Consider the following 16,778-nt stretch of genomic DNA (forward strand, 5'->3'; position numbering starts at 1 on the left):
GCATACATGTGTGACGTGTGCCCGTGTGATGTATGTGTGATGAGTCTGTGCATACATGTGTGACGTGTGCCCGTGTGACGTATGTGTGATGAGTGTGTGCAGCGTTCATTGTGGGAGTAGGGGGTGGGGGATGGGTCAGGAGGTGGATAGAGTCTAGGGAAGCGTTGATGCAGTTCATCAAAATGAACCTCTCCTTGGTGCTGTGTCCTGCACCCACCTCTCTCCTCCTCCCCTCACAGGCCAGTACCCTCCCCTGCCTTTTGCCTCTGCGTCCTCTGCACTCAGCGAAAGGCACCATTCCCCCACTGGCCTCAACCTTACCGCCTCCAGGTGCAAGGCTGGCCGTAGGAAGTGGGCCTGGCCTGTGCGTGCAGTGCAGGGACTGAGGCCTGCTGTCAAACGGGCAGAGCCTGCCCTGATGAAGAGAATTAAGATTCAACTCTTGTCCAGCACTGCGCTGGCCAGAGCATACCCGGGCCACATGTGCCTCGTGGCAGGGTGTGCATGGCCATTTGTTTCCCCGGAAGCCACATGGCTTGGCCAGAGGCAGGAGGGGACACCAGCAGCGCACTGGCTTTCCAGAGCCTGCAGAAGCTGCTGTCAGTGTCAACAGCTGCTCCCTGCCTGGGAGAGAATGGAGAATCTTACCACAGCTCATATGAGGTACCAATTTGGTTAGCTTCTGGGGTACTGTTGATTTGTCATTTGAGGAAATTCATAGGACATCTGAGCATAAAACTACAGAACAGTGTCGTGGGCTTTCAGGACAGCAGGAAAGCAATGATAATAGCCGTGCAACAACAGTAGCAACAGAAATCGTGCCAGCAAAAATTTATTGAGCATCTACTATGCACCAGGCTGCATGCTAAGCACTTAAGTCTCAGACAACACTAAGAGATAGGTGCTGTTCTTTATCTCCACTACACAGATGAGGGAGCCTGAGGCTAGGAGGGGTCACGTGGCTTCCCTGCACTTAATGGTTCTCAGCAGAGCTGGGGTTAATGGAAGTCACCCTGGCTGCAAAGCTTGAATGATTAGTGATAAGGCTGCTCACCGGCTTTGCCAGATGATTAAGCAACTGGTCATTCTGCTTGTTCTGTTCATTTTTGTATCACATTCGGGTCAGGGTTTCTGGGGGATCCCCAAAGCCTGAAGCTGTATCCATTAGGGTGGGACTGTGGGGCTTCAGGGGGTAACCGCTCCATGGGGTGGTGTTCTCCACACAGAGAGCTGAGGGCTTCCAGGAAGAGTTTTCTGAAGGAGGAGGACATGACGTTGTAGAGGAGAGGAGTCACAGCTGAGCTGACGTAGAAAAGTGTGTTGGTCACCATGTGGAAGTAGTGGTAGAAATTGTACAGTGGGCTGCAAGAGAAACCCGGAAGCCTGGTTAGAGGATCGGTCACCTCCTTGCAGTGTCCGCTTCCTGCTGGAGAATGCCTCTCCTCCACAGGGCTGCACGAGGAAGCCTGTTTTCTGCTATCAGGAAGCACGGTGGTTTTTGTTTGTTTGTTTGTTTTTTGTTTTTTGAGACAGAGTCTTGCTCTGTCTCCCAGGCTGGAGTGCAATGGCACTGTTCACTGCAACCTCCACCTCCTAGGCTCAAGTAATTCTCCTGCCTACAGTCCCGAGTAGCTGGGACTACAGGCGCACACCACCATACCCAGCTAATTTTTGTATTTTTAGTAGAGACGGGGTTTCACCAAGTTGGCCAGGCCGGTCTTGAACTCCTGACCTCAGGTGATCCGCCTGCCTCGGCCTCCCAAAGTGCTGGGATTATAGGCGTGGGCCACCGTGCCTGGCCAGGAAGTACAATGTAAATTCCACAAATGTTTTCATCACCAGCAGCTGATGCCCTCCACCCCGCCTCTATGATCTGCCATCCCTGGCTGCAGTTCCTGGTCATCTCATGGTAAGGTGACACTGCTGACTGACAGGGGCCGTCTGTCCAGCCACTGAGGCCCTGAGTGCCCCAGGCTGCTGCGTGTGGTCGAGAGATGTGGCTGCACTAAGAGCCAAAGGTCCTTCTGAGGAGCCGCACTCCTTGCTGCAGGTTCTCTGCAGTGGGAAGTGCTTGGCACGAGCTCATGTTGCCCGCGCAAGTGTAAAGGGTGCTGATGGCTCCTGAGGAGGCATCTGTCACATGGCTCTTTCTGTGGAGGCTTCCTGGGACCTTGATTCTTTTGGATGTTTGACTCCCACTTATGATTGGGGCATAGTGATTTCTGAAAGGCAGATTATGGATTCTCTCATCTTCTCCAACCGTGTCATAAAAGGGGGTGCATGTCTTGGTCTCTGCCGAGGAGACCTTTGTTAGCTCATGGGGTCGCAGCTTTATGTCTTCCTCACACTCTGCTTGGAATAGGAGAGGAAGGAGAGAGAGGGGAAACCTCAGAAGCATGGCCCATTCTCCCCCTTCCCAGACTGCAGGCTTCTCTTTCTCCTGTAGTGAGAATCCCACAGTCTTGGCTAGGCCTCTCATGCACACGGCCTTACCAGGTCAGAGACAACGCTCTGTTCCCCATCCCTGGCGGGGAGATTTCAAGGCACAGACTGCACGGGACCAGGTGGAATGCAGTCCAGGGTTCCAGAGGACCCAGCAATGGTGGGTCCCTCTGCAGAGCAATGGAGACCCCAGGCCCAGCCCAGTGGGCCCCTGCCCTGTGTGCTAGGGCCCTTCTTCCACACTCACTCAGTCCACGCGTCATCAGGGATGTAGCAGTACATGAGCCTGCGGACATGGTACGGCAGCCAGCAGATGACATACATGGCCACGATGGCTCCTGCACAGCATGGGAGAGCGAGAGACAGCGCCAGGAGAAAGCAAACACATTCTCAGTTACACCATTGCCGAGGGAGGATGATGCCCAAGGGGTCAGCAGTGTTGCCCTCTAACTTGGTCCTGGAGTCAAGGGTTGGAAGGACACTTTGAGGTTATCTGCTGTATCCCAACCTGAATCTCTTCTCAAACTTCATATGATCCTGTCCTCTGGGTGAAGGTCCACTCTGGCCATGACCTGGACACAGCATGCTTCTAGGAGCTCCTCCTGGCCACTAGAATATATTCCCAACCCAGGGCTAGATATCCCTACTTGGTTATCTATCTGCATGTACAACAGAACTTGTGTCTTTCTTGGGCCAGGCATGGTGGCTCACGCCTGTAATCCCAGCACGTTGGGAAGCCGAGGCAGGCAGATCACTTGAGGTCAGGAGTTTGAGACCAGCCTGGCTAACAGGATGAAAATTAACCAGGCATGGTGGCAGGTGCCTGTAATGCCAGCTACTTGGGAGGCTGAGGCAGGAGAATCGCTTGAACCTGGTAGGAGGAGGCTGCAGTGAGCTGAGACCACGCCACTGCACTCCAGCCTGGGTGACCGAGCAAGACTCCATCTCAAAAAAAAAAAAGAACTTGTGTCTTTCTTGTCTTAGAAAGCTTCTTGCTCCTTTAGTCCGTTCTCTGGTTAATTTATAGCACTGCCATTCATCTGGCACTCAAGCCATAAGCCAGAGACTCCTATTTTTCTGTTCCTCTCTGTATCCAGTCTATTAAAAAATTCCTTCTTAGCATCTCTCCTCTGTGTGCCTTCCCTGCTCTCACTGCTACCTCCCTAAGAGACTCTTACCTCCTCTGCACTGGACTATGACGAGTTTCCCAACCTCCCACCCCTTCCTTCTCCTGCTTCTATTCTGCTCTGACTGGCAAAGCCATCATCTAGCCCAGGGTAGCTTCTGAACCAGCAGTGTCAACATCAATGAGAAGCCTGGTAGAAGTGCAGAATCTTGGGCCCCGCGGCTTGTATTTTACGACTCTCCAGATCATTCCTTCGCACACTGAGGTTTGAGAGGCAACATTTAGCCCATTCTCCAAAGTGCTGAGTGCAGTAGGTCTCAAAAGCAAATCTCCTCTCACTTATGGACATAAACTTTTCAATGACTGGCCATTGTCCATAAAATGAAGGCTGACACCTTCATGTGCTGACTTTGTGTTACTTATTACATCACATTGCACTTAGCTCTTGTGTCTCTGTCCATACACAAGACTGACATTGATGACAGCAGAGACTCTGTCTTGTACTTGATCCTTCTATACCCTAGCTAGTGCCTGGGTTATGGTGGGTGCTTGGAGAGACCTCTGCTCTCCTGTGCCTTTTGGAGTTTCTCTTATAAGGCCAAATTTTCCCAGAGACTTACAAAACAAGAAAGCAAACGGATCAGTGTTGTAGAAGGGAAAATGGGGTTCGAAGGGAACTGGATTGACGGACCCAGCCCATCTGAGAGTCCACAATTTGCAGCCGCAGTCTTTAACTATAACTGTTCCTTGTGTTCGTCCACACTGCCAGACTTACTGAAAAGTGGTCAGGTCTCTGTTTGCCTGTGTGTGTTACTCCCTGGAGCAGATTGGAGGCTTCATGTACAGAATTCCTATTCTTTCCTTTAATTATACCACCGAACCCTACAGGAAGTCTGTTGATTATACAGTTCCCCTGGGACATAGGATAAAGGAAGCCTTGAGAGAGGTAGTGACTTGCCGAGGTCACCCGGCCAGGGATTGGTGGAGGCAGCCCTGGAATCTGGTCAGGGATTGGTGGAGGCAGCCCTGGAATCTGGTCAGGGATTGGTGGAGGCAGCCCTAGAATCTGGCCAGGGATTGGTGGAGGCAGCCCTGGAACCTGGGCCCCTTTCTTCTGGGGTGATGTCGCAGAGGACTTAACTGAGAACCTGGACGCTGCGCTGGAGGCTGCGGATCCCGCGCATGTCTTTGTGTCTCACCAGGCTGACCTGGCCTCCCTGGATAAAGGTCTTCTTCCATACGATGAAGCTGAGGAGACCCTCCTCACTCAGCAGCTCCAGGCGGCTGGGGGTGGAGCTGCCCGGGGCAGAAGCGGACGGCACTTGGGAGCAGAGGGCCAGCAGGTGGCTCACCATGACCCCATTCAGGAAAGCAGTTAGTGCCAAGGGGAGCACGAAGGACACCAGCACGTTCACCTGTGGAGGTAATGCCAAGGACTATGGGGCAGCGCCAGGGCCCTGCGGCCCTCGCCATCTGGCCGTGCCCCAGGCCCAAAATCTGTGTCAGCAGAAGGGGCGACAGAAGGGTTAGAAGATAAGGTTGAGAAAGTTCTCAAAAAGTGAGGAGAGAGGAAATAAAATCTTGGATTAGTTTAGGATGTTCATAATAGAGGTTCCAGAAAGAAAAAAAAATAGAGAAAACAGAGGGGAGGAAATTTTGTTTGAAAATGCATTCAAGAAAGTTTTCCCAAAGTTGAGAAATCTGAGCTTCTAGACTGAAAGGCTGCCTGAGTGGCCAGAAGAATGGATGGAAATAGACTCACGGGGAGTCTCGTGCTTACGACGTTTAGCACCTTGGGTATAAAGAGATCTTGAAAGCTTCCAGACAGATAAAACAGGTCACATAGATAGGATGGAAAACCAGAATGACATTCACTATCTTAAAAGCAATGGTGGAAGCTAGAAAATCATGAGCAGTGTTTTACAATTTGTGAGAAAAATAGTTTCCATCTTAGAATTTTATACCCAGCCATATTGTGACAGACGTGAGGATAAAAGAAAACAATTTTTGACATGCAAATTCTCAAATTTTTTTACCCTCTATGGACCCTTCCTCAGGTCTTAGGAGATTAAAAGAACATATGTTCTAGACAATTAAGGTTATAAGCCAATAAAGAGGAAGACCTGTCATTCAAAATGGGGTATCCCACAGAGGGCCCAGCCAGTGATGGAAGGGAGCTCCCAGGGGGCCCCTGTGAAGATGGAAGGGAGTCCCCAGGGGGACCCTGGCAGATGGAAGGGAGCCCCGGGGGGGCCCCTGTGCAGATGAGAGTTCCCTGTATTCCCCCTGTGCACTAGACAGCAACCAGTGGGACTGGAGCAGGAGGCCAGAGAGCTCCAGGGAGAAGTGAAAAATAAAAGATGAAACTGGTAGGTTATCTGATGGATCAGAACATACTGAAAGAGCATTTACGCTTGTGATAGAGAAGCTGAAAATGAACTACAAATAGATACGTAAAAAAAACTATGCAAATGGAAAAAAAGACCATACATTATTAACTGCAAAGAAAACAAAAGTCCTTGGATTTGAAAGAAAATACAACACATGGGTCATCTGTGAAGAATGTTTACATAGTCACAATTACATAAATACTGAACATAAATTTAACCCAGCACAGTGATAGAATTATACTGGAAGGAGGATGGGGCCAGTGTGTGTTGGGGTGATGGTGGAGAGGGCAGGAATAGGAATGTAGAAGAGTAAAATGCTCATTTTCTGTAAGTGTATAAGACTGTGGATACAATTTGAAACTGAGAAATAAAGCTGGTGTGCTCTTTAGAAATATGGAGGCAACGAGGGCAAGAGACAAGAACACATGGTATTTGCCTCTCAACTAGAGAAATAGAGAAATGAATCAGAGTGTGGAGAATGATGGGATTGCTGTTTTCCATCACACACCTTGGGTTATCATCATTTGATACTATTTGACTTAGAAAACCGAATTTATTTATATAATACCCTGTGTTTTAAATGTTTACTTATAAAAATTCAAAATCAGTATGTTCTAGGGTTTCTCCACATCAGTTCTAAGGCTCTCTTCCACCTTAGCAAATATTTTAAATACTGAGCTGCTTTTTTTTTTTTTTTTTTTTTTTGAGACGAGGTCTTGCTCTGTCGCCCAGACTGAAGTGCGGTAGTGCAATCACAACTTACTGCAACCTCTGCCTCCTGGGCTCAAGTGATCCTCCCACCTCAGCCTCCCGAGTAGCTTGGACTACATGAATGTGCCACTACGCCTGGCTAATTTTTGTATTTTTTGTAGAGATGGGGGTCTCACTATGCCGCCCAGGCTGGTCTTGAACTCCTGAGCTCAAGCAATCTGCCCACCTTGGCTTCCCAAAGTGCTGGGATTACAGGTGTGAGCCACTGTGCCTGGACTAACTGGGTGATATTTAATACCACTTTAAAATCAGTAGAAACTATCTGAATTGGACCCTGTGCCTTTTTATGGAGTTATCATTCATGCCTTTTTATCTTAATGCTTGCTCACAAATCAGCAACACTGAGGGAAAAATAAAACACTACCTATGACCACCAATTTAGTTTGTTGAGGAACCAAACAGGTTTATATCAGTAATGACATGCTTAATTACTATCGATTTGTAGCTTTAATACCAGTCAAGACAAAGATCAAAAGTAAAAATATATTTATACATTAGTAATTCATCTTTGGGAGTTTTAAAATCTTTCTGGGAAAACTACAGTTTTTCGTACTTTCAAAAACTGTGAGCAATTTTCTTGGACAAAAACCACTGATTAATATGAACAGTGAATCAACTCACTGATGAACTATTAGAACCAAAATATCCTAATTTGAGTCTGGTTATTTTGTTGTGTTAACATACACTGTATGTTTCAAGTTAAACATTTTTAAATGCACTATTTGTCAAAAGATGCTGTTCGACTGACAGAATTCGTTTCACAGCTTCATTGCTCCAGCCAGGTTGAACCATGTCAAGGAAACTATGTGAGTAGCATATTTAAGACACAAACATTGCTTGGCGTGTTTCCCCCCCCCCCCCCCCCAGCTTGTCTCCCAGTTAGGAACAGCCTGGAAGTCACCACTGTACCTGCTGCTCTGTGCTTAGTGCTAACTTGTCATGGGGCTAAAGGTTACTAGTGTGGATGATAAAAAATATTGGTTCTGACATTAGTAGTTCTGCAAATACACACTTTATAGACCTTGTATCAGCAGCTCTGGAGTAATGTCTTGCCTCAATAAGTAGCTCTGGGACTCGGAACCAGAATGTCACAGCTGCTAGATCCAGATCTGCCCAAGCCTTCAAAGGTGAACAAAAAAAATAGAGTACCACTCATGTCAGTGATTTTGACTCATCTTTACTCAGGATCTTTACTCATAGTTAGAATGTTGGCAGGTTCTAGATCCCTATGCAACTCCCAGCGGTCATGCAGGCAGCAAAATGCATCTAGGATGGGAGGTGATGATGACCTCACTATCCCCCAAGGTAACTGAGCTGGCTTCTTGTTTGTTAGTAACTCTGCACCACTAGCTTATAAATCAGAGGTCATACAGAAGCCCTACTTCCCTGTCAGCGTGAGACAGAAAGACTCTCTGAAGAGGGAGGGCCCGTGGGTGCTCAAGCTCGTGAAGGAACCACCTTTCCTCTTGGCTTTGTAGACGTGACCCCGAATGCCTCAGCCTACTTTGCAGTCCTCAGATTCAAACAGGTCCTCAAGTGGTTCCCACTTGCCTCTGAGGCCAAGAAACCAGGTCAAGGCTGCAGGAAGGCACTCAGTCACTTTAGCCATTGGGATCCTGCTACCCAGCAGCAACAGCAGGACCTGAATTGATGTGGCAAAAGGAGGATAATACCCCTTGGTAGAGCCGGGGTACCAAGTGGCAGTGGGCCAAAGTGGTGGGAAGGCCTGGGAAGATGTCCTGGGCGAAGAGAGCAGAGAGATGAGGCTGCGGGTCTCCAGCTGGCCCTCTCCTTGCTGGTCCTCCCACTGTTGCCCCAGAGGCCACAGGGACAGCTACTATGGGTTCCTCATGCCTACCACTCTGTCACGCCCCTTTGCTTACTCATGCTCACATTTTTTTTTTTTAAATGTACGTATATAACTTTGTTTAAAGAGTAAAGATGTTTTCAAAGCAAAAAGTAAAAATAAAAATAAAATAAAAAAACAACAAACAAAAAGTGAACCTAGGCCGGGCGCGGTGGCTCATGGCTATAATCCCAGCACTTTGGGAGGCCAAGGAGGGTGGATCACAAGGTCAGGAGATCGAAACTATCCTGGCCACCATGGTGAAACCCCGTTTCTACTAAAAGTACAAAAATTAGCTGGGCATGGTGACACGCACCTGTAGTCTCAGCTACTCGGGAGGCTGAGGCAGGAGAATCACTTGAACCCGGGAGACTGAGGTTGCAATGAGCCGAGATTGTGCCACTGCACTCCAGCCTGGTGACAGAGCAAGACTCCATCTCAAAAACAAAACAAAACAAAAAGTAAATCTAGAGATGGCAAATGGAGCTGAGTTATTACGGAGAGGCCAGGGGTGGAGGAAGGAGGGAGCTTGATGATGAGTGAGGGGAGGAGTGAGGGAAGAAGGAGAGCAGAGCAGGTAGGGAGGGAGAGAAGACGGGACAGGTGGGAAGGCCCTGATTCTGCTTCCTGTGAGCCAGGCACTGTACTAGGCTGGGAAGGGAGAGCTGGAGTTAAACCCTCAGGTGGGAAGAAAAGGCAGGAAAGGAAAGAAGGTGAACTTTTGTTGAGGACCTGCAATATTCTGGGCAATTCCACATGATCTCGTTGAATTATCACAGAGGATGCCAGAAGCCATGTTCTTGCCCTATGGACAGACCTGGGGTTGCAAACCCTACCCACAGACACCCAGAGGCCTCTTTGTGAGTCTGGGAAGAGCAGGAGAGAGAGGGGCTCCTGGGAGCCCTGAGCCCCTGATTCTGACCTGAGAGCTCAGCTGCCCCAACATCCTTGCTTCAGTTTTTAATTTTGGCTGAAGCTGCCTCCAGTTCTATTTCCATCATTTGCAGCATAGAGTTCTGACTACACCCCTCTCCAGCCTCTTTTTCCCCTTCCACAATGGCTAGAGGTTTTCATTTCAGAAACAGATTATGAACTTTTAATTTTTAATTTTTATTTTTTGAGACAGGGTCTTGCTCTGTCACCCCAGCTGGAGTGCAGTGATGCAATCATGACTCAATGCAACCTCAAACTCCTGGGTTCAAGGGATCTTCCCACCTCAGGCTCCTCAACAGCTGGGACGACCAGGCATGCCATCATGGCCAGCTAACTTTTGTACTTTTAGTAGAGACAGGGTTTCACTATGTTGCCCAGGCTGGTCTTGGACTCCTGGCCTCCCACCTTAGCTTCCTGCCTTAGCCTACAAAAGTGCTGCGATTATAGGCTTGAGCTATGGCACCATGCCTTATAAACTTTTAAATGCCAATTTCCATATGTAAAATAAACAAAGAAACAAATACATCTTCCTTAGGCATTTGGTCCCTTCATCCCTCTCTGCAGGCCAGATCACACTCTCCATACCCCACATCCACGGGAGACTTGTGTCCTGATTCCAGGTGCCCATTGGAGCCCCCAGACCCACAGGAAAATCACTGCAGACCGTTGTTCATAGCAGATTCCATGTGATGGGCAAGCTGTCTCTGGGCCAAGCCTGCCAGAAAGGAACTAGGAGAGGAAGATGTTGTTTAAAGAAATAAGAGGTGACAAGTTCAGTGGAGAGAAGGCTCTGTTGCCAGGACAGCCACTCCATAGAGGTATACTTCTGAAGATGACTCAGTGGCCTCTGTGGATTCCAGGGGTGGGACTTGGAGACTTCCGTGTATTCCGGGGGCAGGACTGTGGGGCATGCTCAAGATCTGGAAGGATTCTGTCCATGGAGAGTCCCTGTCCCCTCCACGATGTTTAGATTGAATGGGAACAAAGCGGTTCCACTGAACACCCATGAAACCTTAAGATGTTGCCTGCTCCATGGATTTCTCCCGGTTGTGAGTGAAAAGCAGGTTGGTGAGTTGAACACCTTCCTTGAGGCCCTTCGGTCCCCTACCCCAGCCCAGGGTATGGATGAGCAGACACGAACAAAGGTGGGGTCTTCAAGAATGAGGAGAGGGTATAGAAAGAGAGGGGGTACTTTAGAGAGGGCCCTTTGACCATGTAGGCAGGCTGGGCTTCCAGCTGCAGGAGGCAGCTAACATGAGAAGGAGCCTCACCTGGGGACATGGCACTAAGCAGCCGCTTAGGAGGCTGAGATCATGGTCTAATGTGACTAGAGCAAGCAACCAGAGGACACTGGGTTGTAGAACGATGTGGAAATGGAGATAGACACTTAGAAAGGTGAGCATCACTTTCAGAAAATGCATTGTGAAGTGCTGCAAATACATCATATGCTGAGAGAATTCAGAAGACGGGAGAGTCCCTGGAGTTGGGGAGGAGGTGAGAGCAGAACTGCACTTTGGGGAATAAGAAGGGTTGGAATCAAAAGCAGAATGAGCTTTTGACTTAAAAGTCAGAGGCTGGGCATGGTGGGGGTTCGGGGAAAGTGGGAGCAAGAGGTGTTGGGGGACGAGTGGCCTGGGGAAGGCAAGGCTGCCAGGGAGAAGGTAACAGGAAATGAGGTTAGAAGCCTGATCAGGCCTCTGGAAGAGAGGCCGGGAGTGCCTTCCCGTCCCCACCCTACCTTCAGGGAGGTCCTCTCCAGAGCCATCTGGGGGCTCGTTGGAACACAGACTTCAGGCTACAGAGGCAGAAACCCGGGTGGGTCATGGACTCCGTATTTTCGCAGGCTCTGCAGGCAACTTTACGCCCAGTAACATCTGAACACCACTCTCGCAAGAATGGGAACATTTACTTTGGAGTTGATTTTGAATTCAAATCGGGATTTCTCTCAATGCTTCCCTTTGGCCACGCCTCCCTCCATCTAGTAAAATGGGGCGAAGTAACGAGACCCAACTTTCTGGGTGGTGGCGAGCATTAAAGTTGAAAATGTCTGTTCCTCGGGGAGAGGGGGTTCCCTCCTCCCAGCTCCCCCCCACTCCCTCGCTCCACGCCCTTACCTGGATGAAGACTTGGAGCGCGGTGCGGCTCACCAGCACGGTGCACACGCGCGAGGCCGGCTCCGGCTCCCCGCCCGCGGTCTCCAGCTCGTGCTTCTGCCCCATGATGACGGCCATGGGCAGGGCAAGGCCAAGCGAGGCGGCCCACAAGAGCGCCACCAGCCGCCGGGTCCGGCGCGGCGTCAGTAGGCTGCGGGCACGCAAGGGCTGGCACACGGCCAGGCAGCGCTCGGCGCTCAGGCCGGTCAAGCTCAGCACCGTGGCGTAGGCGCACAGCTCGCGCACGAAGTAGTAGCCGCGGCAGCCCAGGTCGCCGAAGACCCAGGGGTAGTGGAACCACACGAAGCTGTAGAGCTCCACCGGCACGCCGACCACCAGCAGCAGCAGGCCTGAGAGCGCCAGGCTTAGCACGTGGTAGCGCAGGCGCCCAGCGCGCCCGGCCCGCGCCTTCAGCACCACGTGCACGGACAGCGCATTGCCCGCCGCGCCCAGCGCCCAGATGAGTGCGTACAGCGCGGTGAACAGCACCTTGGCCCAGAGGCGCGTGTCCACGCCCAGCCGGGCGTCCAGGCTCAGCCCCACGTTGGGGCTGGACCGCGGGGGCCGCGGGCTGCTAGTCTCCATCCCGCTCCCGCGGCCGGCGCTCCCTTCCTCTCACTGCCCGGAGTCTGGGCGAGCTGCCTGGTTAGTGAGCACCTCCTCTTCTCTGGGAACCTCTAGAACTGGGAGGACACGCCCCCGAAAGGGTGTCCCTGAGCCAACGTGGGACCACGAGTGCCAGCCGGTTAGCATCGGTCACACGTCTGGGTTCTGTTCAACCCAGGGAAGCGCGTGCTGGTGGAAAAGGGGTTCCTTTGGGGGCTGATAGTCACGAGTTGGGCCGGACTCCACCACTTTCCAACTTTGTGATCTTGGGCAAGTTATTTTAACCTCTGTGAATCTGGTTTTGCAACTTTATTATCGACACTGCAGAATTTTTGGGAAGATGAAATGAGCGAATGTGTGTGGAAGTTTCTACCTGCAGCATAGATAGACATGGTGCTTGCGTCTTGCCCTTGGCCCTTGTGTTGCTTTGTGTGTGTGTGCAGCTCGGGAGGGGTCTTGGGAAAGACTTTCCCAGCAGTTCTTACTAAAGGGCTGTTTCAATGCCTCCCTAAGAGCCCCAGGAATCTCCTTTGTCACTGAGAATACATCTTCATGGTGCCACACTTTCCCAGTCCTTTGAGAGTGTCATTCTCATGGAGCTAGGGGGTGAAGTGAAAAGTGTCTGTAGCATGTTTTAAAACCTTTCACTTTTCTAAATTCATGCAGAACACCAGAATGTTAGAGCTGAAAGGCCCAGAGGCCTTCTCATCTCATCAAAGAACCCCTGGTATTTGCTGGGGGGCAGAATTGAAATTGGAACCCAGGGATCCTGACTTTTTTGTCTTCAGCAAAGTTGTTACGGCCGGGTGATAATCAGTTTAATCTTCCATGTGGGCATATAACCATATCTACGTTGAAATTGAGATTATGTAAATATACTTTTACTCTGCACAATACATTTATTGAAATTATAAGCATTTATTGAATGATGAGAATCACTAACAACCAGGGCTGGATTCTTAGGCGTGTGACTGTGTTTTTGCACAGGGTCCCATGCTTGAAAAGGCCTTGTCCTGAGTCAAATGCTGTTGTCATCTGGGAATTCTGCATCATTTTTGAACAAGGAACCCTGTGATTTCGTTTTGTATAGAGTCTTGCAAATTATGTAGCCAGTTGTAAGTACAAATGAGAACATCCCATAAGGAAAGTAAATTGAGCAGAAGCAGTTAGACATGTATTTAGTCTGATGTGTTTTTCAATTGAGGAACAAAGAAAGGAAGAGGGCTTTCTTTGTCAGAATGTGTGATTTTAAAAGTATTTACAATTCCTTCCTAAATGGTATCTTGAAGTTTTAATTTTATTTATTTATTATTTGTTTTGAGACAGAGTCTTGCTGTGTTGCCCAGGCTGGAGTGCAGTGGCACAATTTCCATTCACGGCAACCTCTGCCTTGAGGGTTCAAGCAATTCTCGTGTCTCAGCCATTCGAGTAGCTGGGATTACAGGTGTACACCACCAGGACTGGCTATTTTTTAAATTATTTTTAGTAGAGACAGGGTTTCACCATGTTGGCCAGGCTAGTCTCAAACTCCTGACCTCAAGCAATCCGCCCGCCTCAGCCTCCCAAAGTGCTGGGATTACAAGTGTAAGCCACTGTGCCTGGCCCTGAAGTATTAATTTTAAAAGGAAGGTCGTGTCCACTTAATTTCTTGTGATCTCAAGGAAATTAAGAGATGAATCAAGGCCCTAAAACAATAGGAGAGATGATGAAATTGCCGGGCACTGGAGAGGTTGTGGTGATACACAGTGCTTGTTTCTCTGAAATCATTGTTTAGAATAAGTTTATATGGCATTTCACAGGCTTAAAAGCTTTTAATGAGTTAATAAACTGCTACAGATCCAACTGTTTTTTCTGTATAGAAGTCTCAGTATATGATGTGAAATCTGAGACAAAATAAAAAATGTTTGTCATGACCACTGCCCAGCTCTGTCCCCGTTTCAGCTCTGATTGTGTTCCACGCGAAGACTCCTCAGAGGAGAGAGGGAAGCCCCTGTGAATGGGCAACAGAGAAGTTCGTGTATAATATATGATGTTCGGGGTTGAGAAATTATCTCAGAATAATTTCTTTAATATCAAGCAATATCTGCCTTTCCCGTCTGCTTCCTCCTTTCTGTTAACTCTAAGCAATGGAGTGTATCATGCTTCTCCTTTTGCTTTTGTGCCAGCAACTCAAAATTAAATGTAATATTTCCCCTGGTATCCTAAAGGTTAACATTGATGCTTTTTCCTCTTCTCATGCATAAAATCACTTCTGCTGCATATTGAAGTACAATGGTCATTTCAAAGGAAAGCATTTGTGCACTTGCCCGAGTCACATGATGAACTTGCTGCTTTTTCCTTAGAATATTATTTTTACTTGAAAGTATGACTGCCAAACTATGGTTATTTAGGCCTGGGTATTTGGCAGATATTTTCTTAAAAATGAATGAAGTAAGCCTGGCACTTAGGGAAAATAAAAATAACAGAACATATTTTGGTAAATAAATTTATAACATTTGAGCTTGCAAAAAGAAATTAGGATGTTGGACCATAGTATCTGCCATTATGAACTTGACAGTTTCCCAACATCCAAAGACTTTACTCATGATATCAGTGGTGATATTAGATAATGTGATTTTTGTGTAATGAAATGTATCAACAGTTGGATGATCTGCATGGCTACTAGGTGAGCCGGTATTTTGCAAATAACCAATGTATGAGGGTATAAAACTGTGCATGAGTAAAAGACCCATTCAAAAGGGAAAGTAGACCAATGGATTTTAATGTAACTGATTACAAAAAATTCATCAGTATAGTTTCAGTTTCCATATTGTAACAACCTTTAAGAAGTCACTACTTGTCAAATTTGGTGTAATATCAGAGAAGAATATCCACAAGTATCTGAAAGGTTATTAAAATATCCCCCTCTTTTTCAATTATATGTCAGTGTGAAATTGACTTTTCTTTATATACAAATTGACTTTTCTTCATATACGTCAACCAGTGCATAATATTGGAACAGACTGAATGCAGAAGCAGGGAGTCAGTTGTCTTCAGTTTAGCCAGACGTTAATGAGATCTGCAAAAATATGAAGCAATACAATGCAATTTTTTAAAAATTGGAAACATGGTTATTTCTAATAAAAATGCATTGTTAGCATATAATGGGTTTATTATTTTTAATGAATTGAAAATATATACTTAAAATATTCTCAGTTTTAATTTGAAAAATTATAACATTTTTGTCTCAGGGCTCTTTTATACTCTTAAAAATGACTGAGGACCCCAGAGAACTTTGTTTATGTGGGTTATATCTATCAATATTTACAGTATTAAAAGTAAAGCTAAAAACTAAAACTAAAAAATTTTGAAAACTGTGAGATTAAACTTAAGCTTTCACATCAAGTTTAAGGATTCCATATGGATGAATGTTAAACAAAGCTTTTGAAACAAATAACCAGTACCAATACATGCTTAACTTTTTATTGGGTGTATTAGTTTGTTTTCATGCTGCTGATAAAGACGTACCTGAGACTGGGTAATTTATAAAGAAAAGAGGTTTAATGGACTCACAGTTCCACATGGTTGGGAGACTGTACAATCATGGTGGAAGAGCAAGGGATGCCTTACACGGCAGCAGGCAAGAGAGAATGAGAGCCAAGCAAAAGGGGAAACCCCTTATAAAACCATCAGACCTCTTGAGATGTATTCACTACCACAAGAACAGTATGGGGGAAATGACCTCCATGATTCAATTATCTCCCACCAGGTCCCTCCCACAACACATGGGAATTATGGGAGCTACAATCCAAGATGAGACTTGGGTGGGGACACAGCCAAACTATGACAATAGGTTTCATGTAGCTCAATGAGCCCTGTAGGGAAAAGGTAGGTTTCTGCTTCTCTTTGGAAGAATCCTCCAAGTGCTTAGCCTCCCAAGGTCTAGATTGGTGTGATGCTGGGATTGCAGTCAGAAGAGGCGAGGACGGGTCTTGGTTCCTGCTGTTCATTTGTCTATGGCTTGTCCAACTCACACAGCTTTTCTCAGCCTTGATTTACTTATCTGAAATGGAGGGGTGATAAGACTACTATCTGTGTTTCATACCTCATTGAGTTAGAGCAATGAGCAGAAAAGAATCACAGAGATTACTGTAATCCCAGCACTTTGGGAGGCCGAGGCAGGCGGATCACCTGAGGTCGGGAGTTCGAGACCAGGCTGACCAATATGGCAAAACCCTGTCTCTACTAATTTTTTGTACTAAAAGATACAAAAATTGCCAGGCACGGTAGTGTACACCTGTAATCCCAGTTACTCGGGAGGCTGAGGCACAAGAATCGCTTGAACCCGGGAGGCAGAGGTTTCGGTGAGCCAAGATCACGTTAACTCACTCCAGTCTGGGCGGCAGAGCAAGACTCTGTCAAAAAAAAAAAAAAAAAATCAGAGACTGAAGCTCCTTGGCTGTTACTTACTTCAGGGAGGGTTAAACCTTTAATGCTACACAGGAAGGAAGCCCAAAGATAAAGGGGACAGT

The 16,778-nt window shown here is 47.7% G+C and overlaps 1 protein-coding gene across 1 annotated transcript; it reads right to left on the reverse strand.

Annotated features, from left to right (window-relative positions):
- Positions 1–826: 826 nt before the first annotated feature.
- NTSR2 (neurotensin receptor 2) lies at positions 827–12,604 on the reverse strand. Its single transcript, XM_007971446.3, is given in 5 exon segments — positions 827–1,186; positions 1,188–1,362; positions 2,690–2,780; positions 4,710–4,983; positions 11,623–12,604. Coding segments are annotated over 5 exon segments (1,239 nt in total). The 5' UTR covers positions 12,247–12,604; the 3' UTR covers positions 827–1,111.
- Positions 12,605–16,778: the final 4,174 nt, after the last annotated feature.

Source organism: Chlorocebus sabaeus, chromosome 14 (genome assembly GCF_047675955.1).
Source record: "Chlorocebus sabaeus isolate Y175 chromosome 14, mChlSab1.0.hap1, whole genome shotgun sequence".
In the NCBI taxonomy this organism is placed as follows: Eukaryota; Metazoa; Chordata; class Mammalia; order Primates; family Cercopithecidae; genus Chlorocebus; species Chlorocebus sabaeus.